General features: G+C 38.7%; 1 protein-coding gene across 1 annotated transcript in view; it reads left to right on the top strand.

Annotated features, from left to right (window-relative positions):
• The first annotated feature begins 1,774 nt into the window (after nt 1-1,774).
• The window catches only part of LOC150086844 (uncharacterized), a 52,707-nt gene continuing 32,193 nt past the window's right edge, over nt 1,775-22,288 (top strand). Inside the window, exon 1 of the mRNA XM_090372294.1 lies at nt 1,775-2,075. Within this exon, the coding sequence (XP_090228420.1) occupies nt 2,006-2,075 (70 nt within the window). The 5' untranslated portion in view covers nt 1,775-2,005. The remainder of the gene's footprint in view (nt 2,076-22,288) is intronic.

The following is a 22,288-nucleotide window of genomic DNA, read 5'->3' as shown; positions in this document are numbered from 1 at the left end:
CTCCTATGCTTACCTTCGATGACCCCCAATTTCTAGACAAGATCGCATATCTCTCTCTCTCTCTCTCTCTTAGGAATTATCTTGACTTCTAATCTCTGTTGGCATAAACACATCACAAATATTACTTCGTCTGCATCTCTGCATAAAAAAAAAAAAAAAAGGTTTTCGCTTTCGGCGTTACTTTTCTTCCAAACAGGTGCCCACTCTGTTCAAATCTGAAATCCGCCCTACCAATGAATATTGTTGTCACATCTAGGGTGGTGCCCTCAAAACCTCTCGCGAGCTTCTAGACTCCATTCAAGAGAGGGCGGTTAGGTTAATTAATGATCCATCTCTAACAAAGTCTCTCCACTGTCTCATAGACGTTCTGTTTCTATTGGATGCCTTTTTTATAGATACTTTCGTGGGTACTCATGGAAACAAACGTCATTTCTAGTAAGAGTGGAAATGACGTTTGTTTATAATTTCTGGAATTTTTTTTTTTTTTTTTTTTGTGTATAATTTCTTGACTTTGAAATCAAAGTCAAAATTGTTGAAGAAATGCACGATGATCACACAGCTCGAGTTGGTTGTCTAACTGAAGGAGAAGACCAGATCTTAATGTGCCATTAGTGTGTTAAGAAGTGTTCAGATATATTGAGCAATAGAAAAAGTGTTTACAGCCTGATAGTCAACAATTCGAACACTTTATTTTCCCCCGTGGTGTGTGGGAATATCATACCATTCTGTACAACATGGATGCACAGTTATTCTCCCGTCATTTCTTTTTAAACCATCCACTTAGTCAATGTATCCTTGAAAAATAAAATCTGCAAGGGTCGGTTTTTTTTTTGTTTTTTTTACAGAAGAAACGACTCCAATGAAACTTGTTATAAAATATGAAGAACAATCGGTATAGTTTTTTCACGCGAAGTGCCAACGATTACCGACTTGCTACGCAGAGACGAATCAGCTTAGAATTGATAAAAGGGCTGATGCTCCTTTACCTTCCTAGCAGTTAATATTTTTACACATTTAAAGAAGTCCAACTTGTCTTTCCCAATCCGAAGAGTACCAAAACGCTTCAAAGGAATGTTCATTACGCTGTACATGAACGCCAGACTTTTTATGGAGTGCGTGAAGGGGGAGAAACGTCTGTTATGCGTTCCAGTATCTATCCCTCGATAGCCAAGTAGAAGACATGAAGTTAAGTACTCAAGTAGAAAGCATTAAGTAATGTAAAAAGCGCTGCTGTCTAAAACAAGGGTGACTCCTCTTTCTTGCGTTTTTTTGACGACGCCCATGGTACTGTTTAATTTTAGCACGTGTTGCTTTTATTATTCGCTGTCAATCAGAGAGGAACACTTGACTTGCAAATTTTTGTTCAAGAAAGTACGCTATCAGGAAAGACGATATGGGAACGAAGGTTGGTTCCTTTTGATTCTAGACAAAGCACTCGACTGAAAAATAGGGCAGGGAGGTGGATGGGGTGGGGGCAGACTCGGTTCTTATTTGTAAACAAATTCCGCGATAAGTAAACTAACAGGAAATATATTTCTTCGAACCACTTCTAAATTCCGTGGTCTGATGAGAAGTAAATATTTGAAGACCTTTCGAACGAGTCAGTGTGATGTTCACAATGAGATCCAAGGATATGCTTCCACCCCCTTTTCCCCCTACTTTCTTCGAGACACGTATCCTTCTTGCTGTATCACAACCCTGGATATACGTACGTGCATGTTGGAACGTATAAAGATCCTTTTAGAGTAACTGTTATAAACACATTTTACTTGCGTAGAAACTTTTCCACCATTTCACAGAATTGGACTCGATTTGTTTATCTCATCTTTTTGAAAGCGACCTGACCTTTAGTCGCTATCTCAGCAGTTCGTCTTTAGATAAGGCCATTTACAGTTTAAGACGGTCAGCTCTACTAACGATAGGAGGGTTAATGGGAGAAATTTAGAGTGGCGCTCTTCCCTCTCTATGTCAGGCACACCACTTGGGCATTCTCTCTCGCACTAAAATGGTGTGGCGAAGTATCTTCTGCTTTCTGCTCGTTGTGGGAATATGTTCTGCAGACGACGCACAACAAGGTAATGTTTTAGTAGAGCTTTTAGAATCGATGAATTTCAGTATTTTTACTACTTTTGATAAACTTTGAATTGTAATGTCTTTTAAGATTATATTTCTGAAAAAAAAAATAACGATACCATTCATTCACATTGCATATAAATAGTTACCATTTGTTCAACCTTATTCTTTCAGGCATTTAATTACTTATAAAATGTGAGCAGAACCAGAAATGACGTATTACATTCTGGGCCGAGTCAAAAGAAACATTTCCCACTCTCCTATTTCGATTAATTATTAGATATTCAGATTTTTAAATGAAAATTCTTGCTATAATTTACCAAGAATTTGTTTATATATTTATTTATATCAGTAGGCATTTAAAATAACTTTCCATCTCTACAATTTTAGCATGATTGAAATCAAAGGAGGATGAATGTGTGTAATTTTTATATTTCCTACTGCCAATGTTTTACGCCTCCCCCCAACTATAATTTTGTTGTGCTAGGCTTCAGACTATTCCGTAATCGGGCCTCCAGACTAGTCTGTCTTCGTTGGCTGTGAGATTTATTTATTTTGCTGTAGGACCTTCATTATCCTGAAAACGAAAACGTTACAAAAATCATGTAGATGGAGCATCTGAAGGAGAGAATAAAAAGACAAAATTCAATTCAGACAAAACTGAATTAAATTTAAACACCTCTATAATCATACAATGTTCGTTTTGATTGACAAAGATTTTCAACTCAACCGAAAATTTAATTGAAATCTTTCTGCAGACATATTTCATTGCAAAATGCGCAGATTTACTAAATGTGCATATTATGGGCAATAAATTCAATTGAAAACCGTTAAAAATGTTGTCAAAAATTGGTTGTCGTGCAGAGTTACTACAAAATGATTAGAAGTTCGAAAACTTATTGTAGTGAAAATACAGAGCAAGTACAAATATATTTTTTAATATGTAGAGATCTATACTGTATTATTGGAGGAAGAAACAACTTTTATATGCGTAATGGCTGAAATAACAACCCAAAATTGAATTATTGTCAAACTTAATTACAAGCATTCAGGTGTTGAGTCTCCAGAATAGTGAATCTCCATCACTCTCAAAACATGCTATGAAATAATTAATCAGTCTGGGGAAACAAGGAAGTGTTGCTAATCTCCCTAGAAACGAAATCTATAGCTTTACGCATCAGTCAGCTTCAAAGCTGCTCGGATATGGCGAGTCCAGTGCCGTCGTGGTATGGTAGGCATCCAGGCAAATGCCTAGGGCGCCATTTGGGTAGGGGTGCTTCGCCGTCGTGTGTATTATTTAATTTTATGGATAATCCATATGCCCTAAGCCAGGGGTTGGCAACCTTTTTTTTTTTTTAAGTGAAGAGCCATTTTTGATCTAATTAAAAAAAGAGAGAGGGAATCCAAAGAGCCTCTGCTCAAGCTGGGAGGGAGGGGAAGTGGAATACCAGAGAATGAAAATCACTTCTGTAATACTTTTTGGCCTCATGAATGGAGTCCCGTCCTGACATATGCTTGCTGTTTCTTGCATTCTCTATCTTGTGAATTCCTCTGATCGTGTGGTCAACCCGGTGTATAAATAGAAAATTTATTTATTACATTGAGCACTTCTAAACGTTTGGGGGAGTTAGAAATGCTTTGTTTCTAAAATCCACTTGTACAGAATGTGTGGATTCACTGCAATAAAGTTTCCATATCGTTAGTATCGTTCTTGTATTTCTAGGTAAGTGCAGTTTCTTCATTTAATAAAATTTAGTAAATGAACAGCAAGAACTTTTTACTCAAGATCTAATAATAGATAAAATTCATTACTTTCCGAGCCTCTTCAGGCGTCATAGATATAATTTGTTTGGTCATAGTAAATTGTAATTCTTGCCTCCAGGCAAGAAAGGGAGAATGCATAGGAGATGAAAATAGTGGAGGACACATTTCTATGGAAAAAATGTAATAGAGCATGGAGAAGGCAAGTTTTTATTTTATTTATAATTTCCAAAAATGCAGCCCTGTTGCTTTGACAAATTGTCAGACTGAGCTAAAGCACGTATTCGACGCTTATTTTACTCAGTTTCTGTTGAAGTATTATTCAACCATTTTTGTAATTGCTGTACTTAATAATTGAGAAATGGCACATGGTTGGACTGTACTTTAACATTTGATCATGCATTTTTTTTTTTTTTTTTTTTTTTAACTGCTGAAAACCTATTCTGTTCAATTTGTGACTATTACAAAGGTACCTACTGAAAGTTTGAGCACAAATGTGGAAGACAATGTTCTGAAAACTATTTACTTCAAAGAACACGGGGGCTGCTTTTTTTTTTTTTTTTTTTTTTTTTTATATATTATTATTAAGCAGAAACGTAGCTTTTTTACAACGTGGCGAAGTTTCTTGTGCTAGAGTTGAACGAATGTTTGTTGTCGAGACAAGCCGTATACATAATCAAATGTATCTCGTCCAGACCCAAAAGAAAAGTACTGATTTTTTAATGAGGTTCCTTTCCAATTCCCTGCTTGTTCTGAGAGGCGCTTTCTTTAAATATATAGCGGGTACACGCTACCTGTGATGTAATGTAACACAGGCTGTTTAAATATCTGAACTCAATCCAGTTTCTTCGGCTAGTCTTTTCAAGACTGGGCACATTGCTGCTACCAATTTAGGGGTGGGAGGGGTAATGAAACAAGGAATGTAAAAAAAACTCAAGATTATCTGCTTTTCTAGGTTTTTTTTTTTTTTTTTTGATCCAGCTTATCAGAGGAAGTCTATGAATAACAAGTATCTGGTTTCTCTTAAAACTATTGATCGATAGGCTAAGCTAGGGAATCTGAACGAACTTTGTGCTTTCTTCAAACTGATTTTTTTATTTTCCATAAACGTGGAAAATGAACTGCCCAGATGATAGTTCAGTATAACGTTTCTTCGTAACTGCTTTTCTCCGAACTTTTATTAGGGTAGGTATCTGACAGCGCTCATACTTTTCTCAGGTTAAAATGCCACAGGGGGAGATTCATAGTCTTGACCCGAGAAAATGTTTACGAAATTTAAAGGCTTGTGAGAAAAAATTAGTTCCAAAAAGGCGTCATGGTGCTGTCTGCAATAAAATTTTCTTTAGATTACAATTGTGACAGTCTTAGGGTCGAATTCGTGAAATTGTATTGGGCTCGTAATTAGCATTAGTAGTGGTTTCCGGTAAACAGCTACATAAAGCGGAAGCGTCTCACTATCTCTAAACACATAGAAAGCAGTTGACTAATGCAACTTCTACGTGTAAGCACCCTTAGGATGCGTGCAGGTAATCGCTTACCTGGAACCAGCTGCGACTTGCAGGTAAAGCTTCCCACTGGCTATGAACACAATATAAAACAGTTGACCAGTGTAAAACTTTACTCCATCGCATACCAAGAAGTTGCAGTGGTCAACTGCTTTCTATGTATTCATGGCCAGTGACAAGCTTCCGCTTCATTTTGCTGCTGGTAAGCGGCTACCTGCGTTCTACGTATAAGCACCCTAATGAAAAAAACAAGCTTATACAACATCAGCCAAAAAAAAAAAAAAAAAAAAAAACACTTTCACCTATCCATTCGCTCCAAAGGTTTGTCCAGTTTTTCCTTGAATTTTATTTTAAGTTATCAACTTCCACAACGACAGATGGAAATTTGTTCCAGCGATCAATCACTCGCTGGCTAAAGGCAAATTTCCGCACATCTGTTCTGCAAATGTCTTTCCTCAATTTGAATTTGTCCCCTCAAGTGCGTAATCTGAGAAAGTAAGAATCCCATAAACATTGAGCTTGCACAAACCATTCAAAGCCTTATACACCACAATCAGATCACCTCGCAGGTGCTTCGTCTCCAGATGCTGCAATTTGCAGAACTTAAGCCTTTCTTAGTAAGCACAACCCTTCGTTCCACTCTTCAATCTCGTTGCCCTTCTCTATACTGGTTCCAGCAGCTCCACATCTTTCCTAAAATGAGGCCTCCAGACCTGTATGCAGTACAAAGTGTGGCTTGAATATTGCCTTATACAAAGGGATAATCACCTCCTTATTCCTGCTGGCAAAGTTCCTGTATATCATTGACAAAACCCCCACGAGCTGCTATGGCAGCCTGTTTGCACTGTTCTAAAAACTTTATATCTGACTGCACAATTATCCCACTACCCTGAGTATATTACCGCACAGTTAGTATGTACTCTGCTGTTACTGCTACCCATATGCAGTACTTTGCATTTGTCAATACAGTATTAAACTTCAGTTGCCTCCTTAACCCAACTTTTCCAGATCCTGTTGCAGCAGCGTACTATCGTTACGGTCATTAACAAGCCTGCAAACCTTTAAAGTATCATCTGCAAACTTGAACACTAAGCCTGATATACCTCCATCAGTATCGTTGATAAATATAGAAAACAGTGGGCCCAACACCGAACCCTAGGGACTCCACTAATAACATTAGTCCATGAGCAGTGTCTACTGATTAACACTCTCCTCCCACTCAGCCGTCCCTTTATCTATAGCCGCAACTTGCCCTTAAGGGCATACTGCTCCAATTTGTACAGCACTCTTTTATATAATATTGGTGTAAACCTACCACAGACAAAAACTTAAACAAAAAACTACGTTAATAGTTTGAAGGGCATCATTTTATCTGTATCTCATTATGCTCTTCCTTCACAACGAGTTTCCATGTATTGCACTACTCCAATAAATAAAGCTTCACTAAAAGAGAAGATTGTTGTTACTTATTCTCAGTGGGCACCACTACCCAGACGGCACCGTTTTTCATCCTGCAAGAGTCATTACTAACAGATTACATGTTAGTAATCTGTATAGAATTGCGCGGTCGTAATTTTTTTTTTTTTTTGGAATCCCCCACCTTCTCAATTTTATTGCTAAATAAAATCTATTGCAAAACGAATTGGGTGAAAAGCTTGTTTAGTCCTTGAATTATTCAAGTTCCAAGATCATGAGCGCCGGCAGGATATTTTGCAAGGTGCATAGGGGAATAAATCTTTTGTTCAAATTTTCTAATATATGCAATATCTTATGTTTCAATAATATTAAAAATTGTGTATTACTTCGAAATTCAAAGGTGCTGCATTTGCACCACCATGCCACCGGCGTCCATGCCCAAGAGTGTTCCGAGCAGAGAGGGATATAAGCAAATTATTATATAGATAAACAAACAATGAAAATAAGATGAAATATTCATTATGTTTTATAAGTCGATAAATAAACAAGTTCCATTGGTCACATAAATTAATTTTGTAATCTAGAAAAAGACAATTCATTTTGGCAGATTTTCTGAGGTTGCAAAATAGGCTTCTCCTGTAATGACCATTACTTTTCCACGTTAATCAGTAAATTACGCACATCATCAGATTCACAGGAAGAAGTAGAGCACTTATGAATATATGAGGGTTTCTCCCTTACCTTAAGTAAAACGATTAAGAATTCCTCTTAAAAATAAAATGAACGCCTGGTCAAAGAGACACACCTGATTTGAACGAGTAGAAGCGAGTAGCTTCTTAAGAATCATAGAAGATGTAATACATTAGTTGTAATGCGAGACATGCTGAAGACATAGTAGGGATATCTTTTACTTCTATCCAGGTTTGACAGCAAACGGCGTGATTTAATATTCCGTATAAATCTCGGGAGCAAAGACCAAGAGCATCTGTAGAGAGCATTGACCAATGGGTCAAGGTTCTATCATTGATTCTTGATATGTTCTTGTCTGGAGATAACACGGAATCCTCTCCTATCTGATTGATATTAGGAAAGGGCTCCTGTGTGGTGGCAGTCTGATGGTCTTTAGAAGACACCGTAATTAGTGACCCTACTGATTTGCATGTATTTAAGGAATTATCTTGACGCTTAAGGCAAAAAAGAAAGGGTATAGAGGTGCCGTAGGCTCCAAATTCACTCTCATGGACTCATTTTTTTTTTCATTTATTTACACACTCAAATATTATGTACAATCTCAAGAAACATGCAATAATTTATATACAATTTTTATGTACATTCTTATATATAATTATCCTAGCGTGTGTGTGTGTGTGTATATATGTTCAAACTACAGTAGAGGAAACAGTACAAAACACGTGTCGTGGTATTAAGGGTGACCCCTAGGTATAGCCCATCTCCACCTAGTGGATCTGTATTGAATGTAGGAGCTCTGCAAAGGAGCAACTAACGCCTGGGCAGCTGCTACCTGGTGCCCGTCCCCGGACACGAGTAGTCGAGCCTGGGTTTTTTTTTTTGTCCTCTTGCATGCCAAAAAACGCACAAAATCCCGCACCCACTGGAGGTAGTGCAATACCAGTGCAATACCATGGACTGCATAGTGTTGGGGGAAAGGTTTCCTCCATTGGTTTCCCACATCTGCGCCATATAAACTCTGTGGAAACAAATAGTATCACTGAAAGCCAGAAAGTGTTGTGTTGTAAATGAAGTATTGTGCGGGTTCTTTTGGGTGTCCTGGATTTTGGCTGCAGGGTCCCTGTTGGGAACCCACGTTGCCCGCACACACACCCCACTAGGATGTAGCCAGGCTGCCCATAATTCTCTGGCTAGTCTCCTCCAGGTCGCCTGAGCTTCCTGGAAAGAGACAAAGTAAAAAAAAAAGGGTACCGGAGAGAGTAAAGGAAAGGAGGTATAGATGGAGGATGTAAGGGAGGCCCTCGAGAGGGTGGGAAAACAGTCACGCATCAAGAGAGAGAGACACGGATGAAACAATACAAGCTGAGTGTCAAGTCCAGTAGCTAGAAGTGGTCAGAATCTAGGCGAAGATGTTCAGTCGAATCTGGACGAATCTGAGGTGGAGATTTTCAGTATATGAGAAAAGGTTGTCGATCAGTGTGCATTAGTTTTAGGATTCTGTTCCAGTGATCTTATTATTTTGGTGAAGAGATCATGGGCGAAGGCAGAGAAAGCATGGTACTGGTCTTCCTCACTGATCAGAAAATGTTCATTTTCTCGAGGTAAGGCATGTATTTTTGTTATGAGCAACGTTCGCAGGTCCTGGTAAAGCGGTCAAACTTAGAATAGGTGATCCCAGTCTTCGTTTTCACCACAAAGACAGCGAGGGTCATCCACCATGTTCATAAAGGTAAGTTTGTGATTTATAGATTCCTGGCCTGTAATCAGGAAAGTGGTGTATAAACCTGGGCTGTATCACGCTCGAGCTTTAGGGTAGATCTGGGCTATTTGAGGTAAGAATTTTTTTAGTGATGGAGCTTTTGGGGGTGGTATTCCATCTGTTTTGCCAGGCGTTAAGAAGGTGGACTGCAAGGCGCTTTTTTCTTTGATGGTGTTTGCTGGGTTTGTAGTGAAATCCAGGATGGTGGTAGGGAGTCCCTTTGTGCGCCGGTAGTGCACGCCTTTGCGAATTACCTGCGGGCCCAGAGGGAAACTCCTGCCAAGACTTGGGTTGCTTACCGTGCAGCAGGCATGGGTGATAGTGAAAAGGATATTATGCTGAATGGAGGTGAGCTTCCTTTGGTTACGAACAATGATCCCAGCACAGTAGGTTATAGTGGGAATAAATACAGCTTTGTATAGCATTGGCAGTGAGCAGCGATTTAGACTCTCAGGGACTGCATAGTATTAGGGTCAGGCGCCGCCTGTGGTTTCCCACATCTGCACCATATGTACACTGTGAAGAAATACAGAACTACTGTAAATGCCAGAAAAGCATTGTTGAATACGTAGTGTTGAGTTCTGATGGGTGTCCTGGCATTTGGCCGCAGAGCCCCTGGTGGAACCGCACGTTGCCCGCACACACCACTAGGAGGTAGCCAGGCCCATTATTCTCTGCAGGGTCGCCTAAGCTTCCTGACAGAGACCAATGTAAAAAAAAAGAGTTAGAGCGGGTAGTCTTTAGAGTCAAAAAAGGGGGTGACGGGTAAAAATATGGGAGATGAAGAAGGCATTCCCCAGGTACAATGGAATACAGGCGAAGTAGGGAGTGGGAGCAAAGTTGCCGTGCAAGAAAGCACAAGCGTGATCGCCATTTGGCATAAACTTCTTGCTCTTCTCATTCAGGTCTGGGCTTGATGTCAATTTCAGTGGTGATGTCCAGTTTGGTAGTTAGTCCTATCCGGTGATCTAAGTCAGTAGGGATATAAATAGGAATGCAGCTGTGGTTGTCCTATACTGGATCTTCTAAGATTTGGTGGCGGTGTAGTCTCATTTGCTGGTAGGCCTCTGCACTGATTCCCAAAATGTAGGTGGTTGTCTTCTCTTTGTTTTGATGATGATCCGGATAGTGACTATATCCATGGTAGGGTCTTCCGTCGTGCGAATAAGTCTTGCGCGTAAAGGCGACAGTCTTCTCTTTCGAGGATGTGCTGTTCTTGGTTTTTAGTAAGGTAATGTATCCTAGTCAGGAGGAGGCATCTCAAATCTTCATATATTTCGCACTCGTACATCAGGTGGTCCCAAATTTCAAGGGAACCACAGAGGCATTGGCCGCAGAGGCATTGGATTTTCGGTGATCCCGAGTGCAGTGAGCTTTCCTCTGATAGATCCATGGCCAGTTTACAAAAATGTGACGTATAGGCCAGGGGAGAACCATGTGGGAGATTTTGGGTATACTGTTGCTATTGTAGGAATGAAATTTTCTGGTGACTTATCCTTTTGTAGACTATGTCCACCTAGACTGCCAGACCTGCTGCAAATAACATCAAGATGTTATTTGAGGGGTCGGTGGTAAAATCCAGACAGGAGATGGCTTTACCTTTGGAAAGCATATAAAGCCAACCACATTTGATTATTTCTAGAGGTAGCACACCGGCCAGCACTTGCAAGGCATATGTGCTGACCGTGCAGCAGGCCCTGATGGCGAGCAGGATGACGCGCTGAATCGAGTCAAGCTCCCTCTTGTTAACTGCTGTGGTGGCCTTTGAAAACCAGATACCGGATGCATAAGTGATTATGGGGGTGAACATAGATACTCTCGCGGACCATAATATTCTTCCATAAGCATTCAACTAATCCACAAATTTCTTTAAATTGAGGATGTCCGTCGGATTGAGACTACCCAGCTCGCCAGACCTGACTTTCATTGCTGGGACGAGCTGGGAGCCCTCAGCTTGTCTCCTAGAGATGTCCTCCATCAGCTGACACCAGCTCTGATAGAGAAGTGGAATTGATTATCATAAGGCTTTATAATCAGCGTTTTAAGTTCTGTTGCAGCTATTGCAATTTGTTTGGTACTTATGCGTGTTCATCCTCCCTATTATATACTTGAAATAGGAGGACTCAGACTTTCAGTTTTGGGTAAGAGTTTCACGATTATGAATCACATTAAAACGGTCCTCTGTGAGTGTATAACGGTTTCGCTCCTTGTCACGTTCGAAGAAGCTTGAGTTATGCCTTTGAGGACTGGAGGAATTCTTAAAAGCCTCTTCAATGCGAAATGTAGTAGGCCAATCTTGGGCACAGGGAATAGGTTTACAAGCAAGTTATTCCAGGCTTTTCATCCCGCACATCATGTGAACCGCCCCATGAATACATGTACAAACGTATTACTCAGAGTAATATGGTCTAATACGCATAATGCGGTATATAAAGAACAATAATATAAAATCTGTGGCTTGCTTCTTTTAGAAAACTAATTTTCAAACTCAGTATAATGAAGTATTATAGTAATAATATTCTCCAAAATATTTTATAGAATTCCATATTTTTCTCTTTATGAAATTTATGGTGTAACTTAACTTTCGTACATAAAAATTTCAACAAATAAACACAGAACAATACTGGTTCTGTGTTTCCAACAAGTTGTTAACATTAGAGGTGACACGGAAAAAAATTGATCAACATAACATGAGAACTGTAGCATGTTATGATCTATAACTTTTGCCCTAGGAAAAAATCTTACACAGGCCTCTGCATAGAATTATTTTGGGGTGGGGTCTTCATTACTGTCATGTTTGTAATACCAGGGTACCTGCCCACCCACCGATGAAAGGCCAACAAGCCTTGAACCGGTGCCGTCTGGGTGGTGGTGCCCACTGAGAATAAATAACAGTAGTCACTCTTTTAGTGAAGCCTTACTTATTCGAGGTAGTGCAATACATGGCAACTCGTTGTGACGAAAGATCGCAATATGAGATGCAGATAAAATGATTCTCTTCAAACTACTAACGTAGTTTTTTGTTTAAGAGTTGTTTATGGTGTGTTTACACCATTATTATATAAATTATTATACTCTTAAAGATATGATGCCTTGTTGCCTTTTAATTTTACTTAAATACAGTATTAGCACTCTTTATGTAAAACAGTATCAAAAGCTTTCCTGAAATCCAAGTATATGATATCAAACTTAATTTTTGCATCCAGTTCCTTTCTGACCACATCCTAGTATCCAATCACTGGTCAGACAAGATTTCCCCTTAACAAATCCATGCTGTGTCTGAAGTATAATCTCGGTCTTGCCTAGATGATCCTGCATTATTTCTGTTACCAGCGACTACATTATTTTCCCCGGAACAGATGTTGAACTTATAGGTCTCTAATTACTCGGATCACCCTTTGATCCCCCATTTGTGAATCCGGGGTACAGTTGCACATCTCCAGTCCGTGCAACCTCTCCTGAATCCAAGAATGCTCTCATAATTTTGGCGAGGCACATGACAACTTCCTGCTGAGGTTCTGTTGCATTAATTAAATTTTTTAAATCTAGTACTTGGTGAATGATTTCATTAAATCGCAGTATGATTCCACTGTCATCTTTTAAATAAAAAAGCATCATGTTAATGTTTCGAGCATCGATTGACTTCCCCCCACAAACAATTGTATGCAGAAGCCTAGGGCGCCTCCGTGGGCAGGAGCAACAGTGCGTAGCAGACCTTGATTAGACCGGGGTTCGAGCCCGTGACCACTAAATATGGAGGATGCGAAAAGGTCAGGGAATGACCACTGCATATCCCGGAGCAATATGGCCTTAGTTGCTAATGCTCCTAAAAACCAAATAACAAACAGCAGAAGCCTATGTAAGATTTTTGTTTAGGACAAATGTATTTGTAAGACATAAATTATTTATGAATCATTCCTACAGATCATAACATGCTACAGTCCTCATGTTTTGTTGATCAATTTTTTTCAGTGTCACCTCTCATGTTAACAACTTGTCGGAAACACAGAACCAGTATTATTCTGTGCTTATTTATTGAAATTTGTATTATGTCCGAAAGTTAAGTTACACCATAAGTTTCATAAAGAGAAAAATATGGAATTCTATAAAATATTTTGGAGAATATTATTACTATAATACTTCATTATACTGAGTTTGAAAATTAGATTTCTAAAAAAAGCAAGCCACAGGTTTTATATTATTGTTCTTTATATACCGCATTATACGTATTAGACCATATTACTCTTTGAGTATTATGTTTGTACATGTATTCATGAGGAATAACTTGCCTGTAAACCTATTCCCTGTGCCCGAGATTGGCAAACTACATTTCGCATTGAAGAGGCTTTTAAGAATTCCTCTGGTCTTCAACGGCATGACTCAAGCTTCTTCGAACGTGACAAGGAGCGAAACCACTATACACTCACGGAGGACTGTTTTAATGTGATTCATAATCGTGCAACTCCTACTCAAAACTGAAAGACTGAGTCCTATTTCAAGTATATAATAGGGAGGATGAACACGCATAAGTACCAAACAAATTGCAATAGTTGTTATAGAACTTAAAATGCTGATTATAAAGACTTGTGACAATTAATTCCACTTTTCTATCAGAGCTGGTGTCAGCTGATGGAGGACATCTCTAGGAAACGAGCTACAGATGTCCTCCAATGGAGGGCTCCCAGCTCGTCCAAGCAATGATAATCAGGTCTGGCGAGCTGGGTAGTCTCAATCCGAAGGACATCCTATTTAAAGCAATTTGTGGATTAGTTGAATCCTTATGGAAGAATATTATAGTCCATGAGATGACGCGAGGAACTTTAATGGGCCGTTTTCATTCCGTGGCTGAGTTAGTCTATCTCAGGCGTTAATAGAAAGGTTTTTTTTTTTTTTTTTTTTCCTCAGAAACTGAAGTTTCTCGTCCAGCAAACAGACAAATCGACCATAGAACGCACGCAATTAACAGACATAACACAGCACTGCAGGTGAATTTAATTGTTCGGATGGCCTAAATATAATAGTTTTTAGTTAGTCCATGAGAGTGAATTTGCAGCCTACGGCTCCAAATTCTCTATACAGTTTCTTTTTTGCCTTAAGCGTCACGATACTTACTTAAAAAAAAAAAAAGCAAATCACTACGGCCACTAATTATGGTGCCTTCTAAGGACGATGAGACTACCTCCACAAAGAATATCCCTTTTCTAATATCAACCAGTTAGGAGAGGATTCCGGGTTATTTTCAGACAAGAACATGTCGAGAATCAGAACCTTGACTCATCTGTAGAGAGCATGGACCCATTGGTCTTTGCTCCAGAGATTTATACGGAATCTTAAATCGCGCCGTTTGACTTCAAAATTGAACAGAGGTAAAGGATATCCCTGCTATGTCTTCAACATGTCTGCTTCTTAAGAAGCTACTCGCTTCTACTCGTCCAACCTGCCTGCCTGTTCAAATCAGGCAGGTTGGACGAGTATTCCCATTTTATTCTTAAGAGGAATTTTTAATCGCTTTACTCAAGGTAGGCGAGAAACTCTGATATTTATGTGTTCTGCTTACTTCCTGTGAATCTGGTGTGCGTATTAATTACTGATTTAACATGGAAAAAGTAATGACCATTTAAGTTTAATTGCATAAATTAATAACAAAAAATTAACTTGTGACCAATGGAACTTTGGTTTATTTATCGACTTATAAACCATGATGAATATTTCATCTTAGCTTCATTATTTGTTTATCTATATAATAATTTGCTTATATCCCTCTGCCCGGAACACTCTTGGACATGGACGCCGGCAGCATGGTGCAAGTGCAGCACATTTTGAATTTCGAAATATTGCACAATTTATAATATTTTTATTAATTTATTGAAACATAAGACATTGCATGTATTAAAAAATTTATTCCCACATGCACCATCTGTAAAATATCCTGCCGGCGCCCATGCTCTTGGAATTTGAATAATTCAGACTAAACAAGCTTTTGACCTGATTCGTTTAGCAATTGATTTTGTTTAGCAATAAGGGAATTGATTTAGCTTCCAGTGAAACCTAACTTTCCGTTTACTCTGAAGAGAAGAATTTCTTAGCGTTTTTCATCGCAATCAACTGTGGGAGGAGAGTTCCTTCCTAATATTTATTTTCCCTGCTGTACTGCTGTTAGTGGCAATTGTTATTCTTTTTGCAACAGCTCCCTCATTCACTAAGGTCCACAAGCTGTCTGCAAATATCTGAATTTCTAGGAGATGGGATGCTATCAGTTTCTCATGAGCATTGACACAAAAATTTTAAAACAAAGTCATTTATTATACGATACACTACTTACAAGTATACGCATGACTGGTATTCATTGCAGTTAAATTATCCATTTCCTTCATATATGTATACACATACATATGATCAAATTAATCCAAAAATTAGAGAAATAAAAATTACTGAAAAATAATAGAAAAGTTAACATCAGTGGCAGCGGAAAAGCACAATCCTATTTTAATTTAGCTTATATATATATAAAATGCGTTCACGCTCTTTCACAAAAACATCTTTTAATTATACTACACTGCAACTCAATTTGTAATTACATCAGTCAATTCATCCTTAGATAGAAGTGACCCTATCTAAAATACCCTTATTGCATGTTTACTATTACTGACAATTTTTCCCCCCTTCTCACATAAATTGGATTGTAACTACATGACTTAAAACTTGCTACAAAATTCTAATAATCATTATAATTGTATAGAAAGTTATTTCTCATGCCTTTTAATTCATTGTGTTACTTTTCTTCCACATTCTTGCGCTCATTTTTATATCACTTCACCTTATATATTGACATTCATAAATACACTAATACCATTTATCACGCTCATTATTATTCCACCTAACTTCAACATCTAACATCCTGTCTCCAGTCATTTTAAATTAAACATACTGTGAAGTCCTGTTCTGAAAATGCATGATGTGAGGACTTGCATTTCCAGAATCTTTCATCCAGGGATCCCTCTTCTTCCTCTAGCGCAGGAATTCAATATATCGGAACTTTCCTTGAGGATCTTCTAATTACGGGAACGATTCTCCGGAGCGGGTTAGCATTCGCTGGACTGAGTATCATCGGCTATTCTTTCACCTGCTACCCAGAGTCTGAACATTTGCTTATTTCTTAATTGCCTTTTCCGTTTCCCCTTCAAGACCGCTCACGCTTATCAGATGCATCTTCCTGGTCCATAACGACATCTTGATCTACCCTCAGCCCCCTCTACACTCTATTCTTCAGCTACTCTTCCCCCACTCACTCAATTTGCCCTTTAATTGCCTCCCTACTCCCACCGAAACCTTATGTATTTTCCTCTCATTTACATATCTCCGACTATCTAATTTGAGCTTGACCCAATCAGTGATTCCTTTAACTTGCTGTAGCGATACGTTCATCATCATCAGCCGTTTTCAATCCACTGCAGGATGAATGCTTCTCCAGCAACTTTCCACTTTATTCTGTTTTGTGCCATGGCCATCCATTTCCTACCCACAAAATAGTGAATTTCGTCTGTCCATCTCCGTTGTTGTCTTAAAGGCTTTTTTTTTTTTTTTTTAACTCCGCTTGGTTACCATTCTGTTATTTTCTTAGTCCATCTGTCTTAATGTTTTCGAGCTATGTGTCATGCCAAAGTCCATTTCAGTTCTTTAGTTTTGATAAGAATTTCTTTTATTTGTGTTTGCTGCCTAATCCTTGTTTTTCTTCTCATTTAACAGTCTGATTCCCAATATAATTCGTTCCATTCTTCGCTGTGTAGTTCTTAGCTTCTCTCCCATTCGTTTTGGTGAGTGCCGAAGTTTGACTTCCGTAAGTCATGGTGGGGAGTATACATTGCTTCATTAATTTACTTTCAGGCAAATTGGGATATTGCTTTTCAGTATGTGACTATATTTACCGAATGCTATCAACCCGAAATTTATCCTTCTCTTGGCTTCCAGTCGTTTATCATTATTACAGCTAATGACTTGTCCCAGATAAGTTATGAATCCAACCTTTGATTAACTGCTCCTTCAATGATTATATCCCTTTCCGTGGCATACTCGTTCATTATTATTTTTTGTTTTAGCCATATTATCTTTAGTCCGAAATCCTTACTAACTTTGCATAACTAATTAAGATTTTCCTCTAATTCTTTGGGATCGTGGTTTATGATTACAATGTCATCTGCAAATCGTAAATGGTTTATATACTCTCCATTCACATTGACTCCTTTCTGCGACCAGTCTAATCTTCTGATAGCTTCAAGGGCATCAGTAAACAATTTCGGAGATATTGTGCCTCCTTGCCGAACTCCTTAATTTTAAATTTGCTACCATCTTTGTCTAGCCTAAAGGACCTAGCGTTCTCATATTTTCTTCAATACCATGATATATGGAGTATCTATGCTTTGTTTTTCCGGTGCCTGAACCATTGCCTTATGCTGTATGGAACCAAATGCCTTTTCATAATCCACAAATACCAGACATAATGGTGTTTTATATTCATTTGCTTTCTCCATTAGCTGCGATATTACGTGAAGGTGATCCATAGTTGAATCCTCTCCTAAAGGCAACTTGCTCTTTTAGTTTATTTTCATCAAGTGAACAACTTGTAGATGTGGGACAACAAGCTAATTGGTCTCCAATTTCTAATTTACCTCCTTTCTTGTGCAGGAAAATTCTCTTGCGTTACTAACATACACAATTTTGTTTTTCCCACACAACGGAATCCGTTCATCCATTACCCTTAGACCACCTGCTGACAATACTTTTGAACTGCTCCGTACCAACACCATTTCCAAAATGACTGTGTCGCGTCCTCAAGTAGCGGTGTAATAGAAGGATTAAATTGTCAACTACTTCCGTGATTACCTGTTTTTTTTAAATTTACTCAGTCTTTTCTCGCATGGCTCTGTTGCTACTTTGTATATTGTTCCGATGCTCTTAATTTTTCCCTACTTCCACACATTACCATATCGTTGTTTACATGTTATGCCTTACGTGCCCTACCGACAGGCCCACTCCCACTAATAGAAATATTTCTGTATTTTTTTTTATTTTTTAATCCATTAATTGCTTTATTTCCACACACTCTTCTTGCCAAGAGAAATCGACTTCTGTCTGTCTCATTAGGCAGTCGCCTAGGGAGCGCATTCCAACAAAATGTAATTTTTTTTTTAGTCGTTGAAAAATAATTTAAATTAAATAAGGTAGTAATTCTTTCTAAATAAAGGAATATATTAATATCATATCATAACAATATCTCATAATAATATACAGCAAGCAGAAATATTATAGATGAATAGGTAAGCTTGTTGGTAGGCAGGGTGATGGATAAATAGTACAGAATACAACTGGGACGCAAATTTTAAGTCTCGCCTAGGGCACGTGAAACCTTTGCGCCGGCTCTGTATACATGCATACACAATCAGATCATGTCGCAGGTGCCTAATCTCCACACTCTGCAGTTTGCAGAACTTGCTCTTTCTTCGTAAGAGCACCACTTTGTTTCTCTCGCCAGTCTTGTTGCCCTTCTCTGTACTCGTTCCGGCAACTCTACATCCTTCCTAAAATAAGGCTTCCATAAATATATATATCTCGAATTGAATTTTTACTTGAGTCGCCCTTAGCTAGCTGCGAAGGGAGCTGAGGAAAAGGTTTTTGTAATTACTGTACTTCGATATTAATTTTTACTTCTATGAAACAGTTTTTGGCGAAATATTCGCCACTGGTATTCTAGTTGTCCAAATAAGTTGCTCAGACTCTGCAATGAATTTATTCTGGTAGTGTAGTTATCTATTTTAACTACAACAGTGAGAGGTGTCGAATGGATGAGTCTTCAATTATGTCTGGTTATTTCAATTTGTGCCTGTATTTTAATAAAAAAAAAAAAAAAATTGCACTTTTTTTGTCCCCCATTTCCAAAAAATAACCTATATTAAGTTGTTGGTTTTTTTGGTTTTTTTTCTCTCTACAATTTGCCCTATTTATTTGAGTATGTGCTGTGCATTAATATTGAGAATTGGTATCTGGATACATCTAACTGAAAATAAATCGCATTTAATTCGTATAAACTAACCAAGCTGTCAGACTACACGATGTGTTATCTAGGCGTCCGTGGTCTGACTCGTCTGGTGACCCATTTGCCATCAGCTCAGGACAAATACACTTCCCCGAGCAATTTCTGGTTTTGAAGTACGCTACGTAACTTTATTTCTTTCTTTTAGATAAAGACCTCAATTTATATCGAATGAGTAAAGCGAGCATTAGGAAGTTGGTACTTGTTTTGCGTGTAATCTTTTCGGAAAAAGTCCCTCATTAAATTTTTTTTTTTCTTTCCGTATTCTGCAGGAAACCGTCGAATATTTTTAAACGTAGTATTCTCTTGCAATATACATATTACACATCGAAACTAATCCGTGGACACGGTCAGAATTTCTTGATTGCTTGTTGAGTTATGTGCATAGATTTATATATATATATATATCTTCATCCCGGCGTAGCCTGCGATTGAAGTACTAGCACAATTTTGATTTTGCTCTTAGTGATGATACTTTTTTTTTTTTTTCTCCTTTCTTCTTGCCGACCGGGCTAGCCGAGTGGGTAAAGTACCTGCCCGGCAACCCAAAGGTCGCGGGTTCGATTCCCGCCTCGGGCTTGGATCAAAGTACTGCAAAAACCTTGGGAGGTGCAATATGGCCACAGAAGCCGATGCGCCAACAACTACCAAATCAAAAAAAAAAAAAAAAAAAAAAATCCTTTCTTCTTCTGGACTCGTTAAGGAAGTGGACACTTCAACTTCAGTGCTTTATTTAGGAAGCTGATTGGCAACTGTTTCCAGAAAACCTGCCTTCATGGAGATCAGGATCAATGCCCTTTCTGCTTAATAGAACGTCTAGAGCGGTTTCTCAGTCGCTTAATGGAAAATCCAGGCATACCTAAGAAATATATCTATCTGCTTCTTGGAAGGCAGCAAGATTTGAATGATATCTATATTTCACTCGAGTGCCCTCGTGGATAGCACAGTTGGTAGGAGCGTTGTCTTCCCCCCACACTGGATGGAAAAGATCTGAGTTCGAATCCCGTCGATGACGGGAGGAATTTTTTATGGGTCTTTTCACAACGTGGCTGAGTTAGTCGGTCTCAGGCGAAGGTAGCATGGCTTTTTTTTTTTTTCTCACGAAAACTCGGGTATTTCGTCCGGAAAACAGAAAATCGACCTCAGAACATAGGAAATTTACAGACAATACACAGGAGGAACATGGCCTTAGTCGCTGATGCTCATAAAACTCCTGAACAACAATTACTGAAGTGGTTCTTAGCCCTTGGGTCGCCAAGATCTGAGTGAAAGGAAGGCAAACACCAACATGTTGATCACTAATATTATGACCATGATGGTGGCGATATTCGTGATATACCTGTTGCTGCTTCTGTTCTTTTTGCTCAGATCTTGGCAACCCAAGGGCTAAGACTCACTTGAGTGAAATATAGATATCATTCACACCTTTCAGACTTCCACGAAGCAGAGCATGTATTCTTAGGAATGCCTGGATCAATGAACCCAGTGCCTCCCGAGTGAAATCGGTTAACCAGTCCTTATCTAAAAAGACTGTTCCTCTTAAGAAGCTGTCTGAAAATTACCCGATCGTTTTCTGAATCTGTCCGAGTTAGTGTATGGTATGAGATGTTAGTGGGAAGATCATGGGGGAGGGTTACGTTAGTCCATATGAATTAGAGGTGTGATAATTCTTATGTAACGTTAATGGAAAATCGGGTATGATTTCGTCATAAGATTTTTTTTTATTTAAATCTTATTTACTAGGTGTGGCCCGGCGGTACATAAAGCCGGATCAGATTTTTGATTCAACTATTTATTCCAGAATTTAGCGGCAGGTGCTTAAGCGTCCTTGACCTGGTTCTCGATGAAGATTCGGGTAATATCAAGAATGCGACAGTGCAGAAACCGATAGTGGGGTTTCGACTACAATGTTATTAAATAATAGCTCGCAGAGTCCATGCGAGCTATTCATTTAATAACATGGAGTCGGGCATGAGAGAGAAAGCGAACACGGGATATGCTTTTGCTAAGCATCACTTCATGTGTTAACTATAAATATATACTCTGTAAAACTATTAATCGGGTGAGATGGAGAAAGCCGGGTATCCGAAATAACTAGTAACAGCTACGAGTGTGGGATAAATCTTTTATGAGATTAAAAAAAGATAGCGTGAAGTCTTGGTTGTCCATGATTATGTGGTAGAAGAGTTGAACAGGTGCTTTGCAACAATAATTATAACGAAAGTGCATTTGAACCAGGAAGAAATTATGAAGAGGGAGTCAGTTTGCCTCTCATTTATAATTTTCCTTAATGAGCTTAAGGAAGGGTAAAGTCTCAGAATTTTTTATAGGGCAAGGAACTGAAGCAGTATTCTAGGAGGAGGATCGCTAGGTTTTCATCATGTAGAAGTAAAAAAATCCCCATGATTTTTTTATCATGGGAACTATAGGCCCTACCTTTTGATTCCAGGGAGGGCCAGTTATACCAAAAAGCGTTTTCTATAGTAGCAAGGTCGTGGAATGATTAAGGACATAATATAGGATCACTTCAACGGAAAAACTCATAACATGACTTCAGCATGTATTTTAGAATGCATGTTTTGCTTGACTCATCAGGTTAACTACTTATTCACTACTGACGAGAGAGAGAGAGAGACGCTGGACCAGTGCTGTAACCTCATTTCTAATCTTTAATGAGGAGTAACTTACAGACTAGGAGAGGATGAGTTAAACATGGTTCAAGACGAAAAAGATAATGATTTAAAGACAAATCATTATCAATGATGTATCAGACCTTTGCAACTTCAGGTTTCACCTAAAAATAAAATGAATGATGCAGGTATATTTTATTCTTATAGGAGACGATAACGATGGAGCCCAATTATAAAAAATCTGAGAGCAACAGAAGCAGTAGCGTAGCTATCCTTTTTTCGGGCCCCTACTTAATTAATGAAAATTGCAAACAGAGGAGACCGCCAAAGACGCCGGGACCGGAGGCAATTGCCTTGCCTTGCCTTG

Source organism: Mastigoproctus giganteus, chromosome 4 (assembly GCF_048544385.1).
Source record: "Mastigoproctus giganteus isolate SK-2022 chromosome 4, ASM4854438v1, whole genome shotgun sequence".
Lineage (NCBI taxonomy): Eukaryota > Metazoa > Arthropoda > Arachnida > Uropygi > Thelyphonidae > Mastigoproctus > Mastigoproctus giganteus.
The sequence above is the reverse complement of the archived record's forward strand: the minus strand, read 5'-3'. Positions and strand labels throughout refer to the sequence as shown.